Source organism: Chiloscyllium plagiosum, chromosome 28 (genome assembly GCF_004010195.1).
Source record: "Chiloscyllium plagiosum isolate BGI_BamShark_2017 chromosome 28, ASM401019v2, whole genome shotgun sequence".
In the NCBI taxonomy this organism is placed as follows: Eukaryota; Metazoa; Chordata; class Chondrichthyes; order Orectolobiformes; family Hemiscylliidae; genus Chiloscyllium; species Chiloscyllium plagiosum.
In genome coordinates this window covers 1,110,004-1,135,248 of record NC_057737.1, presented here as the reverse complement: position 1 = coordinate 1,135,248, position 25,245 = coordinate 1,110,004, and the positions used below count along the sequence as shown (strand labels likewise).

At 46.0% G+C, this 25,245-nt stretch overlaps 1 protein-coding gene across 1 annotated transcript; it reads left to right on the top strand.

The window, feature by feature from the left end:
• Positions 1–326: 326 nt before the first annotated feature.
• On the top strand, positions 327–15,829 carry LOC122564200 (solute carrier family 13 member 5-like). Its single transcript, XM_043718894.1, has 6 exons — positions 327–572; positions 761–843; positions 5,913–6,034; positions 8,013–8,174; positions 9,843–9,980; positions 15,159–15,829. Exons 1-6 carry the CDS (start codon positions 328–330, stop codon positions 15,285–15,287), a joined length of 879 nt encoding a protein of 292 aa, XP_043574829.1. The 5' UTR covers position 327; the 3' UTR covers positions 15,288–15,829.
• The last annotated feature ends 9,416 nt before the right edge of the window (positions 15,830–25,245 follow it).

Sequence of the window (25,245 nt, the reverse complement as noted above, 5' to 3'; positions counted from 1 at the left end):
TTGTTTCGTGTCATTTGAGTTCCTGTGAGGTTGTTCCAATCTCAGTCAGAGAGTCTGGAGCAGGGGCTCCCTGTCTGAGCTTTGGGGATTGAACCCAGAGACACATTGTCACTCAGGGGTTTATGGATCTTTGTAATCCACTCCCCCAGAGCATTGTGAATACTCAGTCATTGACCGTGTTCACAGGAGAGAGTCTGGCCAGCTCCTGGACACTGTAGCACAGTGCTGGATGGTGGAGCTGACAGGGGACCACTGGAATCGAACTGTATTTCACAGCATCTTAAAGGGGCTGAACGGCCTTCTCTTATTTCTTCTGTCCTGACATTAATGCTGGGATTGTCTCTCCCCCCTCTCAGCCTGAAGGAGAATTTCGGATGCAAGGCTGAACATTCCCAGAAGGATGTAGCTGCATACCAAGTGATCAGGGAGGAAGTGAGGAAATTGGGGAGAATGACGTTTGCAGAGATTGCTGTCCTGATCCTCTTCATCTTGTTAGTCATCCTGTGGTTCACCAGAGATCCTGGCTTCATACCCGGATGGGCAACTGTGCTCTTTAACAAAGACGGAGACGAGTAAGGATCAGCTAACTTTCTCTCTCTCGCTTCCTTTCCTTCACTCTCTCTCTCTCTCTCTGACTCCCTCCTACTCATGCACTCTCTCTCTCACTCTCATATAACCTCACTCTCTGTCTTTCTCAATCTTTCACTCTCACTGTCACTATCTTTCTCTCTCTGTCCTCCTCCCCCCTCACTCTCTCTATGTTCATCTCCGTGCTGATGTTTATCGTTCCATCTGACAAGCCACGACTCCCATGTTTTCACAACGGCAACAGTGACGGTGCAGGTACGCCCTCGACTGAAGCTGCCCCACACCCTCCTCTACTGGGACAGCGTGGAATTGGATACGATGCTCCTAGGAAGTGGGGTGGTCCTTATAATGATGACAAAAAGAGCAAGAGTGAGGGAGAGTAGCGAGTAAGAGAGACTGAATGTGTGAGTGAGTGAGAGAGTGAGACAGAGAGTGAATGGAAGAGGGTGAGAGAAGGAATGAGAGTGAGAGTGTAAACAGAGTAGGCACCTTCTTTGAGAAATAAATATTGATGTTTTGAAAACAGTTCATATTACAGAAGAGGGAGTGCCGGAGGTCTTAGAGAATATAAAGGTGGATAAATCTCCAGGATCTGATCTAGTGTATCCCAGGACTTTGTGAGAAGTTAGGGAGGAAATTGCAGGCCCCTTGCAGAAACATTTGCATCATTTATAAATATGGGTGAGGTGCTGAATGACTGGAGAGTGGCTAATGTTATGCCTTTGTTTAAGAAGGGATATAAGGAGAAGCCTGGGAACAATACACCTGTGAATCTGACTTAAGTGGTGAGTAAGTTGTTGGAAGTGATTCTGAAAGATAGGATTTATATGCATTTGGAGAGGCAAAAAAAAAGATTCGGGATAGTAGCATGGTTTTGTGTGGGGGCAATTGTATCTCACAAACCTGATTAATCGTTTTGAGGAAATAACCAACAAGATTGATGAGGGCAGAATGGTAGACATTGTTTACTTGGTGTTTAGTAAAACCTTTGACAAAGTTCCACATGGTAGACTAATGAGTAAAGTTGGATCCAATGGAATTCAGGGTGAGCTTACCAATTGGATACAAAATTGGCTTAGCAATTTTGAGTGGTGGTGAAGGGTTTTTTTGGACTGGAGGCCTGTGACCAGTGGTGTTCCACAGGGATTTGTGCTGGGTCCACTTTTGTTTGTCATTTATAAAAATGATTTATCTGAGAATATAGAAAGCTTGGTCAGCATGTTTGCAGATGACATCGAGATTGGTGGTGCAATCAGTGAAGAAGGTTATCTAAGATTACACAGTTAAAAATCACACCTGCCAGGTTATTGTCCAATACTGGCACCTCCTCACCATTAAGTTTACAAAGGGATCTTGATCAATCGGGTCAATGGGCTGAGGAGTGGCAGATGGAGTTTAATTTGGATAGAAGTGAGATGTTGCGTTTTGGTAAAACAAACAAAGGCAGGACTTACACAATTAAACATAGGGCCCTGGGTACTTTGAAATTTACTTCACAGGTAGACGGGGTGGTTAAGAAGGTGTTTAGTACACTTGCCTTCATTGCTCAGTCCTTTGAGCATAGGATTTGGGAAGTCATATTGAGGTTGTACAGGACATTGGTGAGGCCTCTTCTGGAGCACTGTGTCCAGTTCTGGTCACACTGTGATAGAAGGATATTATTAAACTGGAGATGGTTCAGAAAGGATATACTGTTGCTGGGACTGGAGGGTTTGAGGTATAAGGAGAGGCTGGATAAGGTGGGGCCTTTGATACTGGAGAGCAGGAGGTTGAGGGGTGACCTTATGGAAGTTTATAAAATCACGAGAAGCATAGATAATATAGACGGCACAGTGGCTCAGTGCTCAGCACTGCTGCCTTTCAGCGCCAGGGACCTGAGTTTGATTCCCACCTCAGGCGACTGTCTGTATGGTGGTTGTACATTCTCCCTGTATCTGCGTGGGTTTCTTCCCACAGTCCAAAGACATGCAGGTCAGGTGAATTGGCCATGCTAAATTGCCCATAGTGTTAGGTGCATTAGTCAGGGGTAAATACAGGTTAGCAGGGTGGGTTACTTTTTGGATGGTAGGTGTGGACTTATTGGGCTGAAGGGCCTGTTTCCATACTGGGTAGGGAATCTAATCTAATAAGGTGAATGGCCAGTGTCTTTTCCCTAGGGTGGGGGACTTGGGGCATTGTTTTAAGGAGAGAGTTTTAAAAAAAGACACAAGACAATTCTTTGTTTACACCGAGAGTTGTTCGTGTGTGGAATGAATGTCCTGATGAAGTGGTGGATGTGGGGACAGTTACAATGTTTAAAAGGCATTTGGATGGATTCATGAATAGGAAAGGTTTGGAGGGATATGGGTCAGGGGCAGGGCAGGTGGGACAAGTCTAGTTTGGGAAGGCTGTCAGTGTGGACTGGATGGAGCGAAGGGTCTGTTTCTGAGCTGTATGCCTCTATGAAAACTTTTCATTTTGTTGTGGTTGAATTCTATTGATGTCCATCATCACAGCTCCTGAGACACAATTCAAACTCTATTCTTCTGGGCTGAGCCAATATTTTTCTAACTTGAATTCAGACCATTAGATCCTTAATGAAGTCTTCATTGACTCTGAGCGTGCTTGGTTTCTGGCTGTTAAATACTTTGAAAGAGGACTTGCATAAATAGGGGGTACAATTCAAAAGGGGGGTGCAGGAGCAGGCCTGGATGGATATGTGCCCAGATGATTGAAGGCTGCAGGACAGGGGAGAAAGCAGTTAATCAAACACATAACGATCTCAGCTTTATTAATAAAGGCACAGAGTACAGAGCGAGGAGGTGATGTTCAACTTGTAGAAGACCCTTGTCTGCCCGCAGCCGGGGTACTTGTCCAGTTGTGGGCCCCACATTTTAGGAAAGTTGCGAATGTATTAGAGAGACAGTGCAAGTGAGTTACAAGAATGATTCCAGGAATGAGGAACTTCAGAGATGAGGAGAGATTGAAGAAGTTGAGACTGTTCTCCTCAAAGAGAAGAGGGTGAGAGGAGATTGGATAGAGATTCTCAAAGTCAAGGGCAGGCTAGACAGAGTAGATAGGGAACAATTATTCCTAATTGAGAAAAAGAACAAGATTTAGAGGGCAGAGATTTAAAGTGATTTGTCCGAGAAAGTAGGATGAGACCTGAGGAAACCCTGAGAGTAGTCAGGGTGTGGAATGAACCGCCTGGAGGTGTGGTGGAGGCAGGTTCGATGGAGACATTGAAGAGGGCACTGGATAGCTCTTGGGATAGAAATGGTTTACAGGGAGTTGGGGGAAAGGCAGGAGGTTGATACTGGGGGGAGGGGGGTGTGGTCTCAGAGCCAGACTTGATAGCAGAGCTGGTATGCAATGGGCTGAATGACCTCACGCTGCACTGTACCAATGAAGTGACTCTGACTGAATGTCCCAGAGAGCTTTCCCACCAATGGGGTGCTTGTTAAAGTGTGGGAGTGCTGATGTCACCTGGGAAATGGGGTGGAGAGCAAGCAGTGACCAGACAATCTGTTATCGGTGATGAGGGAGAGTCAGGCACCAGGATGCTGGGTGAGGTCTCACTCCTCAGAACAGTGTCCTTAGAATCTGTCACAGCCGTGTGAGAGAATCTCATTCTAAAAGGCAGCACTTCAGCAGTGCAGCAATTCTTCAGTATTTCATTGGGCCCATCACTCCACAGCAAAGGGTCAGGGCCCGATTTAGAAACCCTGCTGGCCATTGTGATAAAATGGAGTGCCTACTCAGCCATTTGTGCAGCCAGTTTAGAGTGAACCCCATCACTGTGGGTCTACAGTCATGTCTCTAGAGGATGTGAGTCATGTTCCCTAAAGGACATGAGTCAACCCAATGGATTTTCAACAACAATCTGATATCTTTATGGCCACTTCCATTGGTTCCAGTTTCTTACTGATTTTCATGGGGAATGTGTTTCTCATGCCTCAAAGTGGGATTTGGTTTTCTTTCTCCTCTGTTACATAACCACAACATTCCAGTGTGTCCCCAGGTGCCAATGGGCCCAGTCTCATTGTCGCAGAGGCAGCAGGATTGGTCACTAGTGAGGAACAGGGAGAGAATAAAGAGTGAGTGAGTGAGGGAGGTGAGGAGACAGTGAGCTGCTGGGACCTGTGCCTGAAATTGGGGTGTTCACATGGGAAATAGAAAGCCAGTTGAAAGGAAGACATTGTGAGGGCTCTAGGAGTGTGGGGCCTGTTGGGTAACACATTCACAGAGCTGTCAGAGACTGAACGGCCACATCATCTCCTGTCACCAGAGTCATAGAGTCATAGAGATGTACAGCATGGAAACAGATCCTTCGGTCCAACTCATCCATGTCGACCAGATATCCCAACCCAATCTAGTCCCACCTGCCAGCATCTGGTCCATATCCCTCCAAACCCTTCCTATTCATACACCCATCCAGGTGCCTTTTAAATGTTGTAATTGTACCAGCCTCCACCACTTCCTCTGGCAGCTCATTCCATACACGTACCATCCTCTGCGTGAAAACGTTGCCCTTTAGATCTCTTTTATATCCTTTCCCTCTGTTCCTAAACCTATGCCCTCTATTTCTGGATTCCCCCAACCCAGGGAAGAGACTTCGACTATTTATCCTATTCATGCCCCTCATGATTTTATAAACCTCTATAAGGGATACATGTTAGGAATGTTTTTGGTCTCCTGTCTCACTGTGACTAGAATTCACTCACAACGGGTAGATGGAGGGAAGGAGACATATCAGGAGGGAGGTGTAGACAATTCATGTCCCATGCCCTGAAAAACATTCCCTTCTGCAATAACTGACAAATATTGTTGTAGTTCTGTTCGCCGAGCTGGGAATTTGTGTTGCAGACGTTTCGTCCCCTGTCTATGTGACATCCTCATTGCTTGGGAGCCTCCTGTGAAGCGCTTCTGTGATCTTTCCTCCGGCATTTATAGTGGTTTGAATCTGCCGCTTCCAGTTGTCAGTTCCAGTTGTCCGTTGCAGTGGCCGGTATATTGGGTCCAGGTCAATGTGTTTGTTGATGGAGTTTGTGGATGAGTGCCATGCTTCTAGGAATTCCCTGGCTGTTTTCTGTTTGGCTTGTCCTATAATAGTAGTGTCCTCGTTCCGGATTCAAACCACTACAAATGCCGGAGGAAAGATCACAGAAGCGCTTCGCAGGAGGCTCCCAGGCCCTAGACAGGGCTTACCTCCCAAGCACCTAGACAGGGGACGAAAAGTCTGCAACACAAATTCCCAGCTCGGCGAATAGAACCACAACAACGAGCACCCAAGCTACAAATCTTCTCACAAACTTTGAACTGACAAATATTTTGTGTCCTCCCAGGTAATGGATGCAAGTACGGTCCTGCTCCGGCGATACTGAACTGGAAAACTGTCCAAGACAACCTAGCCTGGAATGTCGTCATTCTATTGGGAGGGGGCTTTGCACTGGCTGAAGGCAGTGAGGTAACTCCGTCTGTTACCACTGGAGGCGCACTCTCAAGAATGGGGGAATGGGCAAAGAGTACGCCATTCAGTCTTGGAGTCTGCTCTGACAGTCAAAAAGATCTGGTTGTGATATCAACTCCATTTTCCTATCTGCCTCTCACAAAAATCTGATACCTTTATTTGTCAAATTCTAATGTCTGTACTCAATAAGTTCAGTCAGGTGACCTCCACTATTGTTTATAGGAAGAGAATTCCACATATTTACAATCTCCTGAGAGAAAAAAGGTATTTCTCCTCATCTTCCACTTAAACATGAGATTCCGTATTCCTATTCTCTAGTTGCAGCATCTCCCATGAGGGGAAAAATCATCGCAGTATCCATTCTCTCACACCCCGTCGGTCACTCTGATAGAGACAGGCCTAACCTGCTCAACCCTCCATCACAAGATCATCCCAGGAATGAGCTTTGTGGACCTTTGCTGAATTGTTTCAGAAGCAATAAGATTTTACTGAATAAGGAGGCTAAGACTGTACATAGATGTGGTCTGACCAATGCCCTGCTCAGCTGCAGTAAGGCTGTTGGTTAGCTCAGTTGGCAAGACAGCTGGTTTGCAATGTGGAATGATGCCAACAGCATAGGTTCAATACCCACACTGATTGAGTTGCCATGGGGGCCTCTCCTTCTTAATCTGTACCCTCGTGTGAGGTGTGGTGACCCTCAGATTAAACCCTCACTGGTTGCCTTTCTCCTGAAGGAGAGATTAGCCCAATGGGGCTGTCGTGACTTTACCTTCCCAGCTGCTGTCAAACTTCCCTATTCTTACATTCCACTTCCTTTGCAATAGACCTGACATTTCATTCACCTTCCTAATCACTTGCTGCCCCTGCAGACTAACGTCGTGTCCCAGAACCCCCAGATCCCTCTGTATCTCTGAGTTCTCCGACCCCTCTCTATTTAGAGATTGTGCTGCTTTCCCATTCTTTCTGCCAAAGTGGACATGTTGACACGTTCCCACATTGTACCCCTTAACAGAGAACATAGAACATTACGTGAGAACGCTCCTGAGCCTTCACTTCACCTGTGTATATCTCCTTTCAGACCCTCCACCTCCTCTTCACAATTAGCTCTCCGACCCAATCTCAGGGTTTTCTGCAAACTAAATATTTGGTCCTTTAACTAAATCATTGGTACAGGTTGTGAATTAATTGAGGCTACAGCACTCCGTTTGTTACAGCTGACTCCCCCATCCCAGGGAAAAGACCATGTCTATTTATCCTATCCATGCCCCTTATTATTTTATAAACCTCTATAAGTCACCCCACAGCTTCTGATGCTCCAGGGAAAATAGCCCCAGCCTATTCAGCCTCTCCCTATAGCTAAAATCCTCCAACTCTGGAAACATCCTTGTAAATCTTTTCTGAACCCTTTCAAGTTTCACAACATCTTTCCAATAGGAAGGAGACCAGAAGTGCACACAATATTCGTAAAAGGATAATGTTGGGGAATGAGATGAAACTGTATTTTCCTGTTTGTCTTAATGTTCTTCTGTCTTTTATATGTGTATTTGTTTCTCTTTGAGTAATAAACTTATTCTTTGTTCTTAAAGAATATTAGTGACCAAACATCACAATCACCAATTACAAATATTAAATGTTATGATCTATCAAAACTAAAAACTGAAAGAACTGCGGACGCTGTAAGTCAGGAACAGAGACAGAAATTGCTGGAAAAGCTCAGCAAGTCTGGCAGCATTCTGTGGAGAGAAATCAGAGTTAACGTTTTGGGTTTTTCTTGTTTTCAATTTCAAATAGCAATTTCTATTTTTATGTGTGATCTATCAACCCTTCTAGCACATAGCTTGTACAGTATCACCTTCAGGTGGGATTATAACGATATCTACTCTCTGTTTTCTGTTAGCTAGCCAATCCTTTCTCCAGGCTAGTACATCATTTCCTGCACTGGGTGGGCTGACAGTTTACGGTTATGTCTTTCTAGAAATCAGGCCTTTCCCAGTGGCTTGGAGACCAGCTGACCCCTCTGGAAGCCATCCCATCCTGGGCCATTGTTATCATCCTCTGTCTGCTGATCGCTACATTCACGGAATGTGCCAGCAACGTTGCTACGACATCACTGTTCCTCCCGATCCTGGCTGCGATGGTGAGTCTGGCTGCTGTCTCTAAAACATGGTAAAAACAATGACTGCAGATGCTGGAAACCAGATTCTGGATCAGTGGTGCTGGACGAGCACAGCAATTCAGGCAGCATCCGAGGACAGGCAAAATCGACGTTTTGGGCAAAAGCCCTTCATCAGGAAACATCCTGATGAAGGGCTTTTGCCCGAAACGTCGATTTTGCCAGTCCTCGGATGCTGCCTGAATTGCTGTGCTCTTCCAGCACCACTGATCCAGAGTCTCTAAAACATGCCATTGTCATATTCACAATCATCACAACTTCTGGCAGGATCAGCCCGAGGAATGTGAACTGCCCCTTATTACCTTCACTAAGTGCCATTCAGTGCAATAGAGGACTTCTCTTTGTTAAGAGCCAACTACATTGATGTGGGTCCAGAGTCCAAGAGACTTGACGGGAGATATGGAGAGGTTGTTTCTCCTTGTGGGAGAGTCGAGGACCAGAGGGCAGTGTCCCAGAATAAGGCTCACGCATATTTAAGACAGAATTGGGGAGGAATTTCTTCTGTCAGAGGTGAATGAATCTGTGGAATTCTTTACCACAGGTGACTGTTGAGGCTAGGTCGGTAAGTATATTCAAGGTTGAGATTGATTTTAATCAGTGAGGGGATCCAGAGTTATGGGGAAAAGATAGGAAAGAGGAATTGATGATTATCAGATCAAGCCATTGACTGACAGAGCAGAGTGGATGGGCTGAATGGCCTACTCCTTACTTCTGCTTGTACATGTTATGGTCTTAATTGAAAAATAAGTGAATCAATAAAGAACTTTGACAGAGCTGTGTGAATTCACAGGGCAGTGATCGACCCATGTAGTTTATTAGCAATGTGTCCACCATCCTATCACACAGTGACAGTGAATAGGTGCAGGGCTCACTGTGTGAAACCCAGAGCTGCCAACTCTCCAGGATTGTCCTGAAATCTCCTGGTGAAAACCCAGGAGAAATTGGAAAAAATAATTTTATTCAATAATTTTGTGCATTAGATCTAAAGAAAGTCAGAAGTCACATGACACCAGGTTATAGTCCAGCAGGATTATTTGAAATCACAAGTTTTCGGAACACTGCCCCTTTGTCAGGTCCCTGCAAACACTTGTTATTCAGCTTGACGACACTCTACTAACACTATTTGTACTTACCTGTTGACACTCTTACTTATCTGGAATTACCTTACCATTATCTCTCTGCCTATATATTCTGTGCCTATACACCTCCCTCTACTTCACCTGACAAAGGGGCAGTGCTCCGAAAGCTTGAGAATTCAAATAAACCTGTTGGGCTATAACTTGGTGTCATGTGACTTCTGGCCTTGTTCACCCCAGTCTAACATTGGCACCTCCACATCTGATCTCCACAGGCAATGGCGAATCATCCAATCAGCAAGAAGGAGTCAGTTCATTTCCGATTGGCTGTGTTAAGGAGGGGGTCGTGTGGAATTGAAATGTCCAATGACCAATGGGGGGAAGGTCATTAGTGCATGTGTCAGGTGACCAATGGTGGGTGGAGGTGGGGGGGAGAGGTTTCTGTAAGTAACAGGAGGTCATGTGATGAAAACAGGAAGTGTGCAAGCAGAGATAGTGACCCAGGTTGTGGATGGGTTACTGGAATTTTGTGACAATTTTTGTTTTGGATTCACAGGCACAACGAATCAAACTACACCCCCTCTACGTCATGCTCCCCTCCACCCTCTGTGCTTCATTCGCTTTCATGCTCCCAGTGGCAACTCCTCCAAACTCCATTGTTTTCTCCTATGGCTACCTGAAGGTGGCTGACATGGTAGGTGTTGGAAACATTTAAACCAGATCATATTGCTTACACTAACTGGAATTTCACATTCAGTTTGAAGGTGAGAAATGTGTGTCTGAGACCAGTATTTTAAACTTAAGTAGTGGCAATGATAAGGATTTGAGCATGCTATCAGCTAAAGTTAATTGGGAAACATGGTTTAAAAGATAGGTCAGATGAGAAGCCATTGGAGATATTTAAGGAGACATTCCTAAACTCACGGCAAACGTGTATTTCATAGAAATGGAATGGTTCCGTAGGGAAGGTACAGCAACTATAATTACCTGAGGAAGTCTGGGATGGTATGAACCTGAAAGAAAAAATACACAATACTGTCAAGTTTAGCAGATGGGGACAGATTTTTGAAACCACCCAAAGAAAGATGGAGGGAACAGTATGAGCGAGAGCGAGCTAGAAATATTAAAACAGCCAGTAAGAGTGCCTGTAAGTATGTAAAAAGAAGAGGAGTGCCTGAAGTGATTGTGGGTGCCATAAGACGGTGAGGCTGGGTATTGATAATGGGTGGCACGGTGGCACAGTGGTTAGCACTGATGCCTCACAGCACCAGGGACCCAGGTTCAATTCCCGCCTCAGGCGACTGACTGTGTGGAGTTTGCATGTTCTCCCCGTGTCTGCGTGGGTTTCCTCCAGGTGCTCCGGTTTCCTCCCACAGTCCAAAAATGTGCAGGTTAGGTGAATTGGCCATGCTAAATTGCCCGTAGTGTTAGGTGAAGGGGTAAATGTAGGGGAATGGGTCTGGGTGGGTGGTGGGTCGGTGTGGACTTGTTGTAGGGCCTGTTTCCACACTGTAATCTAACCCTGATTTGCATTGGTGGAAGTGAAGATCGGGTGTTTTGTGTCTTCATTGTAGACAGATGTAGAAAAATGACTGAAGATAATTGAAAGGGGAGACGAACAGGAAAGGAACTTAAAACCATCACCATCATCAGAGAAAAGGTGCTAGGAAATCTGTTATAAGTAAATATTGACATATCTTCTGCTCCTTACAGCTTGCATCTTAGAGTCTTAACAGAAGTGGTTAAAGAGAAAGTAGATGCTTAAATTGTACAACAATCCCAGCGGATTGCTTTTGTAACATCTCTTCTCAAGAAAGGCAGGAGACAGACTACAGGCCAGTTAGGTGGGAATCTGTCTTTGCGAAAATGGTCACATCCATTATTAAGGAGGTGGTAGTTGGACATTTAGAAAATTATAATGGAATCAGGTAGAGTCTACCTGGTTTTGTGAAAGGGAAATCATGTTTGACTAATTTATTCAAGCTCCTTGAGAATTAACATTTGTGATGGATGAAGGGGAAGTTGTAGATGGGGTGGACCTAAATTTCCAACACCTCCATGTAGGGGATAACCTATTAGCAGGGATTGAGGGTTGGGTAACTGACAGGAAATAGAGAGTAGACCATTCTCAGTTTGGCAAACAGGAATCAATAGAGAGCTGCGAGGATCAATTCCTTAGATGAAGGGACCAAATTCATGGTAACTAAACATGCAGATGACACAAAGATAATGAGATTACTGTAGTGCCAGAAGGGCATAGAGATTCTCACAGGGATTTAGGTTCAGTGAATGGGGATATTTTGCTGATGGAGTGGAATCTGGGAAAATGTGGGCGTGTTGATGTTGATAGGATGAATATAAAAGCAGCATTGCATTAAATGGGAAGAGATCGCAGATTGTATACAGTTCTGGTCACTACTCTAACAGAAGGATGTGGATACTTTGGAGAGGGTACAGAAAAGGCTTACATGGATATTGTTTGGTCGGGGGGGATTTTAACGATGAAGAAAGGTTAGATAGACTGGGTTTGGTTTCACCGGAATGCAGGAGGTTGAGGGGTGACCTAATGGAAGGTGATAAGATTGTGAATGGCACAGATGGAGTGGAACCTATGAAGCTTTTTCCCAGGGTGGAGGGATCCTTTACTAGGGGACACAGGTTAAAGGTGAGGTGGGATGGTGATGTTTAAAAGAGATGAGCGAGGCAGGTTTTTCACACAAAGGATGGTGAGTCCTGGAACGTGCTGCCAGAGGTGGTGGTGGAAGCAGACACAATAGCAGCATTCAAGAAACACCTGGATGGGCACAGGAATAGGAAGGGAATGGAGGGATACGGATCCTGTAAGTGAAGACAGTTTTTGTATGGAAAGACAAAATGTGTTGGGGCAGGCTTGGAAGGCCGAAGGGCCTGTTCCCATGCTGTATTGGTCTTTGTTGGAGTCTTTACACATGAATCATAAGATGTTAGTTTGCAGATGCAGCAAGTCATTCAGATGGCCAATGGAATCTTGCTCTGCACAGAGGACAGCAATATTTTAAAAAAAAAGGTATTTTGCGACTGTTACACACAATGTTGGCGAGGCCATACCTGGAGGACTCTGTACAGTATGGGCTCCTTATTTAAACAAGGATATTAGAAGGAGTTCAGAGAAAGTTTATTTAACAAATTCGTGGAATGAAAGAATTATTTTATGAGCACAGATTGAGTATGTTGAGCTCATGCCCATTTGAGTTTAGAAGAATGGAAGATGGTTTTATTGAACAATATGAAATCCTGAGGGCACTTGATGAGGTGGACACTGTGTGGGAGGGAGTCCAGAACCAGGGGATGTATTTTAGCACGTTGGAATTTAAAAATTGAGGAGGCGATGTGGAGAATTTTTCACCTCAAAGGGTCATGAGTTATAGAGATGTTCAGCACGGAAACAGACCCTTCAGTCCAACTTGTCCATGCTAACCAGCTATCCCAACCTAATCTAGTCCCGATTTGGAGATGCTGGTGTTGCACTGGGGTGGACAAAGTTAAAAATCTCACAACACCAGGTTATAGTCCAACAGGTTTATTTGGAAGCACTAGCTTTCGGAGCACCACTCCTTCATCAGGTGATTGTGGAGGGCTCAATTGTAATGCACAGAATTTACAGCAAAAGTTTACAGTGTGATGTAACTGAAATTATACATTGAAAAATACCTTGATTGTTTGTTGAGTCTCTCATCTGTTCAAATACCATGATAGTTTCACTTCCTTCATGTGTAAATCACAAAACTTTTATTTTAAAAGTTACATTCTCAGGTTAACTGTAACAATGAGTGTTAGCTAGATAAAATGTTGAAGGTGTTAGCCCCCTGTGTTCTCTGTCTGTGCCATAATGTTTAGACTGATTACTATCAGTGAAACTATCATGGTATTCTAACAGATGAAAGACTCAACAAACAATCAAGGTATTTTTCAATGTATAATTTCAGTTACATCACACTGTAAACTTTTGCTCTAAATTCTGTGCCTTACAATTGTGTCCGCCACAACTACCTGATGAAGGAGCGACGCTCCGAAAGCTAGTGCTTCCAAATAAACCTGTTGGACTATAACCTGGTGTTGTGAGATTTTTAATCTAGTCCCATTTGCCAGCACTTAGCCCATACCCCTGTAAACTCTTCCTATTCACATAACTGTCCAGATGCCTTTTAAATGCTGTAATTGTACCAGCCTCCACCACTTCCTCTGGCAACTCATTCCATACACGCACCACCCTCTGCGTGAAAAAGTTGCTCCTTTGGCCCCTTTGAAATCTTTCCCTCTCACCTTTAACCTATACCCTCTAGTTCCATGCCCCTCATGATTTTATAAACCTCTATAAAGTCACCCCACAGCCTCCGACGCTCCAGGGAAAACAGCCCCAGCCTATTCAGCCTCTCCCTATAGCACAAATCCTCCAACCCTGGTAACACCCTTGCAAATCTTATCTGAACCCTTTCAAGTTTCACAACATCTTTCCGATAGGAAGGAGACCAGAATTGCATGCAATATTCCAACAGTGGCCTAATCAATGTCCTGTACAGCCGCAACATGACCTCCCAACTCCTGTACTCAATACTCTGACCAATAAAGGAAAGCATATCAAACGCCTTCTTCACTATCCTATCTACCTGCGACTCTACTTTTAAGGAGCTATGAACCTGCATTCCAAGGTCTCTTTGTTCAGCAACACTCCTCAGGACCTTACCATTAAGTGTATAAGTCCTGCCCTGATTTGCCTTTCCAAAATGCAGCACCTCACATTTATCTAAACTCCATCTGCCACTCCTCAGCCCATTGGCCCATCTGATCTGTGGAGGTTTCCTCCCAGAGAGAGGAGTTGGTTATTGCATATTGTTCAGGACTGAGATAAGCCGATTTTTGACTGTTGAGGGGGTTCAGGGTTACTGGGGAGGGGGGGGGGGTGTGGAGGTGGGAAAGCAGAATTGAGGGATAAATCACATAATTAATTATCTTATCAAATGGCAGAGCAGGCTGGAGGGAGCAGCTCCGTGGTCTACCCCGCTCTTGGAAACGTCCCTTCACCCTTGGGCAATGGGTGTTGATGATAAAGACAGGCGTTGAGATGTCGGTGATGTAGTCCGTCTGCTGTGAGGACACCCAGAAAGGAGGCAGTCCCGGCAGCTTGACCCAGCAATGATGAAGCTTACCGGGCTAGTTAGAGTTGGGTCTAAAATCTGACAGACTCCGAGTTTGCGAGTCACTGTTGCCCATTCCAGCAGCAGACTGTGGGATGTTCCTCAGCATCCTGGGTGTTTTAGCTAGTGCTTCATTCAGAAACAGGTCAGCCACAGCTCAGTGTGGAGTCCCCTCACCTCTCAGCCAGGAGTTGCTGGGATCAGGCCGCCTCAGTAATGCAGGCTAACATGCCCAATGCAGTGCTGGGGTAGTGCCACATTGTCACAGGGACTGCCATTCAGCTTCATGAGTAGCTAAACCAAGGCTTAGTCTGTCCTTGCAAAAAGAAACATGACTAATATTTTACAAGAACTGTCCTGAGAGTGTTTGATGGGTTTACAGGGAGGTTTACTCTGTATCTAACCCTGTGCAGTCACTGTCCTGGGGAGAGTTGGATGAGTACAGTGTAGAGGAAGCTTTACACTGTATCGAACCCCGTGCTGTCCCTGTCCTGGGGAGTGTTTGATGGGGACAGTGTTAGGGAGTTTTACTCTGTATCTAACCATATGCTGTCCCTGTCCTGAGAGTGTTTGATGGGAACAGCGTAGAAGGAGCTTTACTCTGTATCTAACCCTTCATGCAACAACATGAAGCTCTCTGGCTCGATTTTCACTCAGGCCTTCTCACTATTCCCCTGTTCCTTTCTGATATTCCACAGGCAAAGACTGGAATCGTCGTGAATTTCATTGGAGTACTGGTTATCACACTGGCTGTGAACACTTGGGGTCAGGTTTTGTTTGACCTGGGGACCTTTCCTGATTGGGCAAATACTACAGCCCTGCCATGAACTGAATGAGGAAATTCACACAGGCCTCAAAATGACACCGAACCATTGGCTGCTGCACAGGATCTCCCCGGAACTTGTTAATTGTATTTTAATTACTGAAATAGAGCCTCCCAGGTGCCTCACTGGACTGTAGATTTTGATGTGATGTGAGTAAATTTGAAGTGTACATTCAGAGCTTTGTCAGGTAGGAACAGGACCCGCTGCTTGACAGTGTGTCGCTGTGATATTCAAGTTAATTCTCCAAGCTCCCCCCTCTGATCCAGAATCTGCTGCAGGAAAAGCAGAGTATCTGCTGACAGATGAAGATCTGGAATTGAAATCAGAAATCATCTCCAGCCCTGAGGACACTCAGCTGCCTGTGCTGCGATAATCCAGCTTTACATTCCTTTTTATATCCAGCCTGTTTCTTTGAGTCTGGCTTGGGATTTGGGCACGTGTCTGTGTGACTGTGAATGCTAATTCATTGATTAAGACTGCCAAGGTGGGATTTGAACCCCTGTCCCCAAGGCTTTACCTGGATTAATAATCCAGGACATTCCCAATGTGGCACTGTCTCTGCCTTCCTTCTGTTGTTCTGCAGGTAGCTGTGTTGACCTGTGGAGTTTGCGCCTGTACCTGGGTGTTAGTGGCCAGTGCCTGTGTGCCCAGCTGTATCCATACCTGTGCGCCTATACCTGTACATCTGTATCTGTGTGCCCGGGTGTCTCTATACCTGCGTCTGTACCTTTTTGCCTGGGTGTGTTTGTGTCAGTGTGTTGGGAATGCCTGCACCTGCGTGCCCAGGTATGCCTCAATGTCCTGTGTGCCTGTACCTATCTCTTTACATGCGTGGAGAAAGTGAGGTCTGCAGATGCTGGAGATCAGAGCCGGAAATGTGTTGCTGGAAAAGCGCAGCAGGTCAGGCAGCATCCAGGGAACAGGAGAATCGACGTTTCGGGCATAAGAAGGGCTTATGCCTGAAACGTCGATTCTCCTGTTCCCTGGATGCTGCCTGACCTGCTGCGCTTTTCCAGCAACACATTTCTGGCTCTTTACATGCGTGCCCAGGTGTGTGTTTTTCTGTGAGAGACTCTGTGTGTCCCTGAATGAGTGTGTGTGTTTCAGGGTGGGAGAGGGTGTGTTTGGCGTGTGTTAGTATCTGTGTGGGAATGTGGCTGGAAGCAAGTACAGGTTGAGAGTTGGTTTGTGTGTGAGAGTGTACACATGTGAGTGTGTCTGTGTGAGTGCGTGTGTGGCGACATTGTGAGTGTTTGTGTTTTTGCAAGGCAGTTGTATGTGAGTGTGTGAGTGATTGTGAGAGTGTGTGCGCACGTTGGATTCTGATGATAGCAGTGTGAATGCAGAAAGCTGACTGACTCCCGGCCCATCATACGTTCCCTCTACACACATCGCAATGTCAGCATTTTGGAGGCACAGGTTTGCTGCAAAATATTTATTATTTGCAGGGGATTGCACTTTTGTAGAAATGTGAAAAATAAAGTTTTGAGTGTTATGATTTTCTTGTGATATAATCTGAGCCAACATGTCAACCCTTCCTCCCACCCAAAATACAGCTCCAGGCTGAAGGTAGACTCCACTTAATGGTCATTGGAGACTGTAGGCCACTCAGCCCCATATATCTGTGCTAGCCCTTTGAAAGAGCTCTCCAGTCAGTCGCACACCAACTTCTCAGTGCTATTTCCCAGGACCCCCTGTAGAAATGTCTTTCTCAAACTCCTTGTTTGATGCTGCTATTGGATTGTGTGACACTCTCTTCAGTCTGATAATTACAGCCACAGATTTCACGAGTAAATTTGGAAACACATCGATACAAGAGGACTTGGATTTTTGCAAAGCGATATCAACAGTAAGTGATGTGAGGTCAGTGTTTAATTTTAAACTTTCAATCAATCAATCTTTGTTATTGAGAGATTGGGAAGAGGTGAGTTTTTAAAAATCCATTCACATAACATAGGTGTCACTGGCTGGGCCCAGTATTTATTGCCCGGCCCTAGTTACCCCTTGAGAAGGTGGGGGTGAGCTGCCTTCTTGAACCGCTGCAGTCCCTGTGCTGTGGGTTGACCCACAATGTCCCTTAGAGTGGGAATTCCAGGATTTTGACCCAGCGACAGTGAACAAATGGGGACATATTTCCAAGTCAGGATATTGAGTAATTTGGAGGGGAACATGCAGGAGGTGGTGTTCCCATGTACCTGCTGCCCCTTGTCCTTCTAGATGGAAGTGGATGTGGGTTTGGAAGGTGCTGTCTGAGGATCTTTGGTGAATTTCTGGAGTGTATCTTGTAGATGGTACACACTGCTGCTACTGAGCATTGGTGATGGAGGGAGTGGGTGTTTGTGGATGTGATGCCAATCAAATGGGCTACTTTGTCCTGAATGGTGTAAAGCTTCTTGAGTGTTGTTGTAGCTGTCCCCAGCCAGGGCAAGTGGGGAGTATTCCATCACACTCCTGACTTGTGCCTTGTAGATGGTGGACAGACTTTGGGGAGTCAGGAGGGGAGTTACTCACTGCAGTATTCCTCACCTCTGACCTGCACTTGCAGCCCTGTATCTGGTGAATGGTAACCCCCAGGATGTTGATAGCAAGGGATTCATAGATGCTAATGTCATTAAATGTCAAGGGACGGTGGTTTGAGTGTCTCTTATTGGTGATGGACATTGCCTGGTATTTGTGTGGCGTGAATATTACTTGCCACTTGTCAGACCAAGGCTGGATATTGTCCAGATCTTGTTGCATGTGAACATGGACTGCTTCAGTATGTGAGGAGTCATAAACAGTGCTGAACATTGTACAATCATTTGGGAATGCCTATCCTGAAACTCAGTGGTGACATGAATGGATAATGTATTGTCCTTATGTTCTGTAACACCAGGAACATATCTGTTTATCTGACAGTAACTTTAGCCTTTTCCAGAGATTTGAAAGCGACAACAGGTTTAATTCTGAGTGGGCAAAACCCTGGCAGATGGAGTATAGAATCCCTATAGTGTGGAAACAAGCCATTCGGCCCATCAAGTTCACACCGGCCATCTGAAGAGTATCCCATCCAGACCCACACCCCTTCTTTATCCCTGTAACCCTGCATTTCCCATGGCTAATCCATCTATCCTGAACGTCCCTGGACATTATGGACAATTTAGCATGGCCAATCCACCCTAACCTGCACATCCTTGGACTGTGGGAGGAAACTGGAGCACCCAGAGGAAGTCTACGCAGACACTGGGAGAACGTGCATATGCCACACAGACAGTCGCCTAAGGATGGAATCCAATCCAGGTCTCTGGTGCTGTGAGGTAGCAGTGTTAACCACTGAGCCACTGTGCTGCGCTCTTGGTGTTTGTTGTGGTGGGATTTGGGCTGAAGACATTGGAAGGTTTGTTCCAGTTGAGGACGGGGTTATTGGTGAGACGATATCTGTAGTAATGTTTCCAAGTTTGGGCTCCTTCAGTCAGAGAGGATGTACTCCCTTCAGAAACTGTTTAGAGAAATTTATTTGACTGATTGCTGGGATCAGGGTGGAGACTTATGAGGACCAGTTGGATGAGTTGGGCATATATCCATTGGTGTTTTGAAGAATTGGAGATGGTCTTATTGAAAGGTAGTTGAGGAGGGAAATCAGAGTTAACGTTTTGGGTCCAGTGATCCTTCTTCAAAACTTCACAGATGCTGTCAGACCTTCTGAGCTTTTCCAGCCATTTCTGTTTCGTATTTGTTTCTGATTTGCAGCATCCTTAGTTTTTTTTCGGGTTTTTGTTAAGACATGAGGAAACAATTTTCTCTGAGGGGAGTGAATCTGTGGCGTTCTTTACCACAGAGGCTGTCAAGGCTGGATTATTAAGTACATTCAACACTGAGAGAGAGATATTTAATCAGGAAGGGAATCAAGGGGAATGGGGAAAAGGCAGAAAAACGGAGTTGAGGATTTTCAGATCAGCCATGATCTCACTGAATGGTGAAACAGACTTGATGGGCTGAATGGCCTCCTTGTGCTCCTATATCCTTATGATCTGATGATCCCAAGAGGACCTGATACCAGCAGGATGCTTCCCCTTCAAGGGAGGCTAGAAACTGGAGGCACAGTTCCAAGATAATTGGTCGTCTTTAATATGGAGAGGAAGAGAATGTACCTCCCTTGGTGGGTCTGAGGATTACAGTCTCTTGAAGAGTGGTGGAGGCTGGATCATTAAAATTATTCAAAGCTGCGTTGGATGGCATATTTGCTAACAGGGAGTTGAGGTATGGGGGGTGGGGGCGGTAGAATTAGGCAGGCAGGAATTAGGAGTTGAGCACACAATCAGACCAGCTCACATCTTACTGAACAGCAGAACAGGAACAAAGAGCTGGGTAGCTTCCTCCTGGAACAAATCCTGTTTTTGTAACATAAGGCGGTGAAAACACTTGGCATAGAACATTCCATTAGAATTAAAGGATTAGACAAGGATAACATCTCATGGCACATTGTAATTATACTCATCGTCTTTAACCTGCTGATTATATTTTGGGAAATAAGCAGTGTTTACACTGCATTCCGACATGGTTTGGATATTTTGCAGTTTCACCATGTGTTTAAGGTTGATCTCGTTAACTAGCCCGACAGGTACAAAATACTTGCTGCTGAAAGCCATCATTCATCAATCCGAATCCACCCTATCCCTCAAACACACTTCACAATCTCTACTTTGGAGGGTTAGTACTGAGGGAGCGCCATACTGTCAGGCGGGGTCAGTGCTGAAGGAGTGCTGCACTGTCACAGGGTCAGTACTGAGGGAGCACCGCACTGTCGGACAGTCAGTACTGAGGGAGCGCCACACTGTCGGAGGGTCAGTGCTGAGGGAGTGCTGCACTGTCGGAGGGTCAGTGCTGAGGGAACGCAGCACAGGCGGAAGATCAGTGCTGAGGGAGCGCCGCACTGTCAGAAAGGCTGGACGGTCAGGTGACAACAGTGACAAATGGAATTGGACCCTGAAAAGTGAGAGGTGATGCATTTTGGGAGATGAACAAGGTCAAGGAATAGACTGAGTGATCGGAGCTGAGGAAGTGGAGGATCAGAAGGTCATTTACGTGTCCATCGACCCTTGAAGGCAGCAGGACTGAGAAATAAAGTGGTGAAGGAAGAAACATTTTAAAATGTCCCTGTAGCAATGGGATCAATAACCGGTGAGGGGGGTGGGAGAGGCAACAAATTTAAACTGAGGAACAGGAGGTTCTGAGAGAATTTAAAAGAGCATTGTGTCACTGAGGATGGTGGGGGGGTACCTGGAACTCTCTGTCTGAAAGGGTGGGAGAGGCAGGAAGCATTGTAACATTTAAGAACTATTTCAATAGTCACTTGAAGTGCCACAGCACACAGGGCTATGGACCAAGTGCAGACAAATAGGACTGGAGTAGATAGGTACCCGATGGGCTGAAAGGCCCCTTTCTGTAATGTAAAACTGCATGAGAGGCACAGCACAGAGTTAGATACAGAGTAAAGCTCCCTCTACACTGTCCTCCATCAAACACTCTCAGGACATGGACAGAACAGGGTTACATACAGAGTAAAGCTCCCTCTACACTGTCCCCATCAAACACTCCCAGGACAGGGACAGCACGGGGTTAGATACAGGGTAAAGCTCCCTCTACACTGTCCTCCATCAAACACTCCCAGGACAGGGACAACACAGTGTTTGATACAGAGTAAAGCTCCCTCTACACTGTCCCCATCAAACACTCCCAGGACAGGGACAACACAGTGTTTGATACAGAATAAAGGTCCCTCTACACTGTCCTCCATCAAACACTCCCAGGACAGGGACAGCACAGTGTTAGATACAGAGTAAAGCTCCCTCTACACTGTCCCCATCAAACACTCCCAGCACAGAGACAACATGGGGTTAGATTCAGAGTAAAGCTTCGTCTACACTGTCCCCAGCAAAGACTCCCAGGAAAGTACATCACAGGGTTAGATACAGAGTAAAGCTTACTTTACATTATCCCTGCTGGAAAATGCTTTGAATGCTTCGAGCAGGGTGAGTGCGGGAGGGGATCGGGACAGAGTTTGAGACCCTGTAGTATGGACTGCAGTTGAACCCTGTCTGCAGAAATGAAACATGTTGGGGATGAATTGCTGGAGCACGTCATGCAATGGGACAGAGTGTCCTGAAATTGATACCTTCCAGCTTGCATTCACAAACAGACAAGGAAAGAGTTGGCAGGATCTTTGTGAGGGGTCATTAACCAGGGATCAGCAAATTCTAGGTAATTCTTCACATGCTGACTCGTTCAGAGCTGGGAGCCCCAGCAGGATATCATTACTGAGGGGAAGGAGCAGAAAATGACATCTCATTGCGACAACCCAAGACAGTGATTGTTATTTAATTATACACATCCACAGGGAAACCTCATTTGAATTTCATAATTTGTAGCATTTTAAAATATATTCCAAAATTGTCTGCATGATGGTAGGTGATTATCACAATGAAGGATATTAGAACAAAATAGAACAGTTTTCATATCAAACATTTCTAGGACAGGGACAGCACGGGGTTAGATACAGAGTAAAGCTCCCTCTACACTGTCCCCCATCAAACACTCCCAGGACAGGGACAGTATGGGGTTAGATACAGAGTAAAGATCCCTCTACACTGTCCCCGATCAAATACTCCCTGCACAGGGACAACACAGGCATTAAATACAGAGTAAAGCTTCCTCTACACTGTCCCCATCAAACACTCCCAGGACAGGGAAGCATAGGGTTAAATACAGAGTAAAGCTCCCTCTACATTGTCCCCCATCAAACACTTCCAGGGCAGGGACAGCATGAGGTTAGCTACAGAGTAAAGCTCCCTCTACACTATCCCCCATCAATCACTCCCCAGGACAGGCACAGCACAGGGTTAAGTGCAGAGTTTAGCTTGCTCTACACTTTTAAATGAAAGTTAAGCTTTCTGCACTCATTTAAACTGGATGTAAAGCCTTCTCTACACTGTCCCAGTCAATCATCCCCAGGACAGGGATAGCATGTGGTTAGATACAGGGTAAATGTCCCTCTACTGAGAATAAAACTATCTTTACTCTTCTACAGAAGGCAAGCTCTCTCTACACCGTCCCCATCAAACTCTCCCAGGACAGGATGGTGACTGTGTTGGTGGCATCCTATGGGGAGTGGTATTCCTGTGTTCCAGGGGCTGGGGGCATGAGGTTTGGAAAGTGAGCTTGGTGAATGCCTGCTGTGTATCTTGTTGATGGTGCACGCTGCTGCTACTGAGCGTCAGTGGTGGAGGGACTATGGTTCAAGTTGGCGGAGGCAATGGCTTATTGGTGTTATCACTGGGCTCGTCATCCAGAGAATCAGATCATGCTCCAGGGAGTGAGACCTGTACACCCAACACCGCCCCCCTCCTCCCAAAAACAGAAAATGGTGAAATTAGACCTCCTTAAAATGTCTACAATTAGAAGTCTGATAATGGCCATGAAACCAGTGTTGTCTGTTTCACTCATGTCTTTTTGTGCTGACCTGACTGGGTCCAGTGTATCTCTGACTCCACACTCAGAGCAATGTGCTTTTCTCTGAATGGCCTCTCAATGGCTCAGCAAGTCTCTCCGTTTTGTCATCCACTAGACAGGAAGGAATGAAACTTCAGCAAATCTGGTGATGAACTGGAGACCAGAATCAACAATGGCAAACTCAGTCTAGTAGGCGCTACAAAGTCTTCAGTAAGGGTGCAGCATGTACCCTGGGTGGGGGATCTTAATGCCCACCACTGAAAGTGGCTTGGCAGCAGCATTTACTGATGGAGCTGGTCAGGTCCCAAAGGACATTGCTGCTAGACTGGGTCTGTGGCAGGTTATGAGGGGCCAAACAAGATGAAAAAGCAGACTTGACCTCATCCTTCCCAATCTGCCAGCTGCTGATACATCTGTCAGAACAGTATCAGCAAGAGTGAGCACCGCATAAAGTGCTGCCTTCACATTGAGAATACCCCCCATCATGTTGTGTGACACTATCACTGTGCTAAATGGGCCAGACTTCAAACAGATCTAGCAACTCAAGACTGGGCATCCCTAAGGCGCTGTGGGCCATCAACAACAGCAGCATTATACTCCAGAACAATCTGCAATCTCACAGCCTGGCATATCCCCCACTCAACCATTACCTAATAATGAAGGGTCAACCAAGTGGAGTTACTAAACAGGACTACTTACATGTCAGACAGTATAAGCAGCAAGTAACAGACAGAGCAAAGCAATCCCACAACCAGTGGATCAGATCTGCAGTCCTGCCACATCCAGTTGTGAATGTGATGGAGAATTAAACAACTCACTGGAGAAGGAGGCTCCATAAACATCCCCATCCTCAATGATGGATAACCCTTATCTTCAGTGCAAAACATAAGGTTAAAGAATTCACAGCAATCACTCAGCTCCTGACCTCATTACAGCCTTGGTTCAAACACGGACAAAAGAGCTGAATTCCAAAGGGTGAGGGGAGAGGGACAACCCTTGACATTAAGGCTGCATTCGACCGAGTGTGGCATCACAGAGCCCTGGCAAAATTGGAATCAATGGGTATCGGGGCAAACTCTCTCCGCTGGTTGGAGTCATACCTGGCACACAGGAAGATGGTTGTGGTTGTTGGCGGTCAGTCATCTCAGCTCCAGGACATCTCTGCAAGAGTCCCTCAGGGTAGTGTCCTAGGCCCAACCATTTTCAGCTGCTTCATCAGACACTGTCCCTCCATCATAAGGTTAGAAGTGGGGATGCAGTCAAAAGCAGTCCATGTTCAAAATCTGGACAATATCCAGGCTTGGGCTGATAAGTGGCAAGTAACATTCACGCCACACAAATGTCAGGCTATGACCATCACCAATAAGAGACAATCTAACCACCGCCCTTTGATGGTATTACAATCACTGAATCCCCCACTATCAACATCCTGGGGGTTACCATTAACCAGAAACTCAATTCAGCTCGCCATAATAAATGCAGTGATTACAAGTGCAGTTTAGAGGCTCGGAACCCTGCAGTAAGTAACTTACCTCCTGACTCCCCAAAGCCTGTCCCACCATCTACAAGGCACATGTCAGGAGTGTGATGGAATACTCCCCACTTGTCCTGGATAGGTGCAGCTCCAACAACACTCAAAAAGCTTGACGTCATTCAGGACAAAGCAGCCCCCGCTTGATTGACACCACATCCACAGACACCCACAAACACCCACTCCCTCCACCACCGACACTCAGTAGCAGCAGTGTGTACCATCTACAAGATGCACTGCAGGAATTCACCAAAGATCCTCAGACAGCACCTTCCAAACTCACGACCACTTCCATCTAGAAGGACAGGGGCAGCAGATACATGGGAACACCACTGCCTGCACATTTCCCTCTAAACTACTCAGCATCCTGACTTGGAAATATAACACAGTTCCTGAGGCCTGAGAATAGCCACTCTCCCCTCCCCTCTGGAATGCAGCTCTTTTGTCCATATTTGACCCACGGCTGTAATGAGGTCAGGAGCTGAGTGACTCTGATGGAACCCAAACAGGCGTCATTGAGCAGGTTATTGCTGAGCAGGTGCTACTTGATAACCCTGGGCCCCAGCTATGCCTGTCTCTTTGTTGGCTACCGAGAACAGTTGATCTTCCGTAATTACACCGGCACCACTCCCCACCTCTTCCTCCGCTACATTGATGACTGCATTGGCGCCACCTCGTGCTCCCGCGAGGAGGTTGAACAATTCATCAACTTCACCAACACATTCCACCCTGACCTTAAATTTACCTGGACCATCTCTGACACCTCCCTCCCCCTCCTGGACCTCTCCATCTCCATCAGTGACGACCGACTTGACACTGACATCTTCTACAAACCCACCAACTCCCACAGCTACCTGGATTACACCTCTTCCCACCCTACCTCTTGCAAAAATGCCATCCCGTATTCCCAATTCCTCCGCCGTATCTGCTCCCAGGAGAAGC

Coding starts and splice junctions, on each gene's coding strand:
- LOC122564200 (XM_043718894.1), top strand. CDS start 328: ATGCTGGGATTGTCTCTCCCCCCTCTCAGCCTGAAGGAGAATTTCGGA. Junction 6,035..8,012: donor CACTGGCTGAAGGCAGTGAG/GTAACTCCGTCT, acceptor ATGTCTTTCTAG/AAATCAGGCCTTTCCCAGTG. Junction 9,981..15,158: donor ACCTGAAGGTGGCTGACATG/GTAGGTGTTGGA, acceptor GATATTCCACAG/GCAAAGACTGGAATCGTCGT.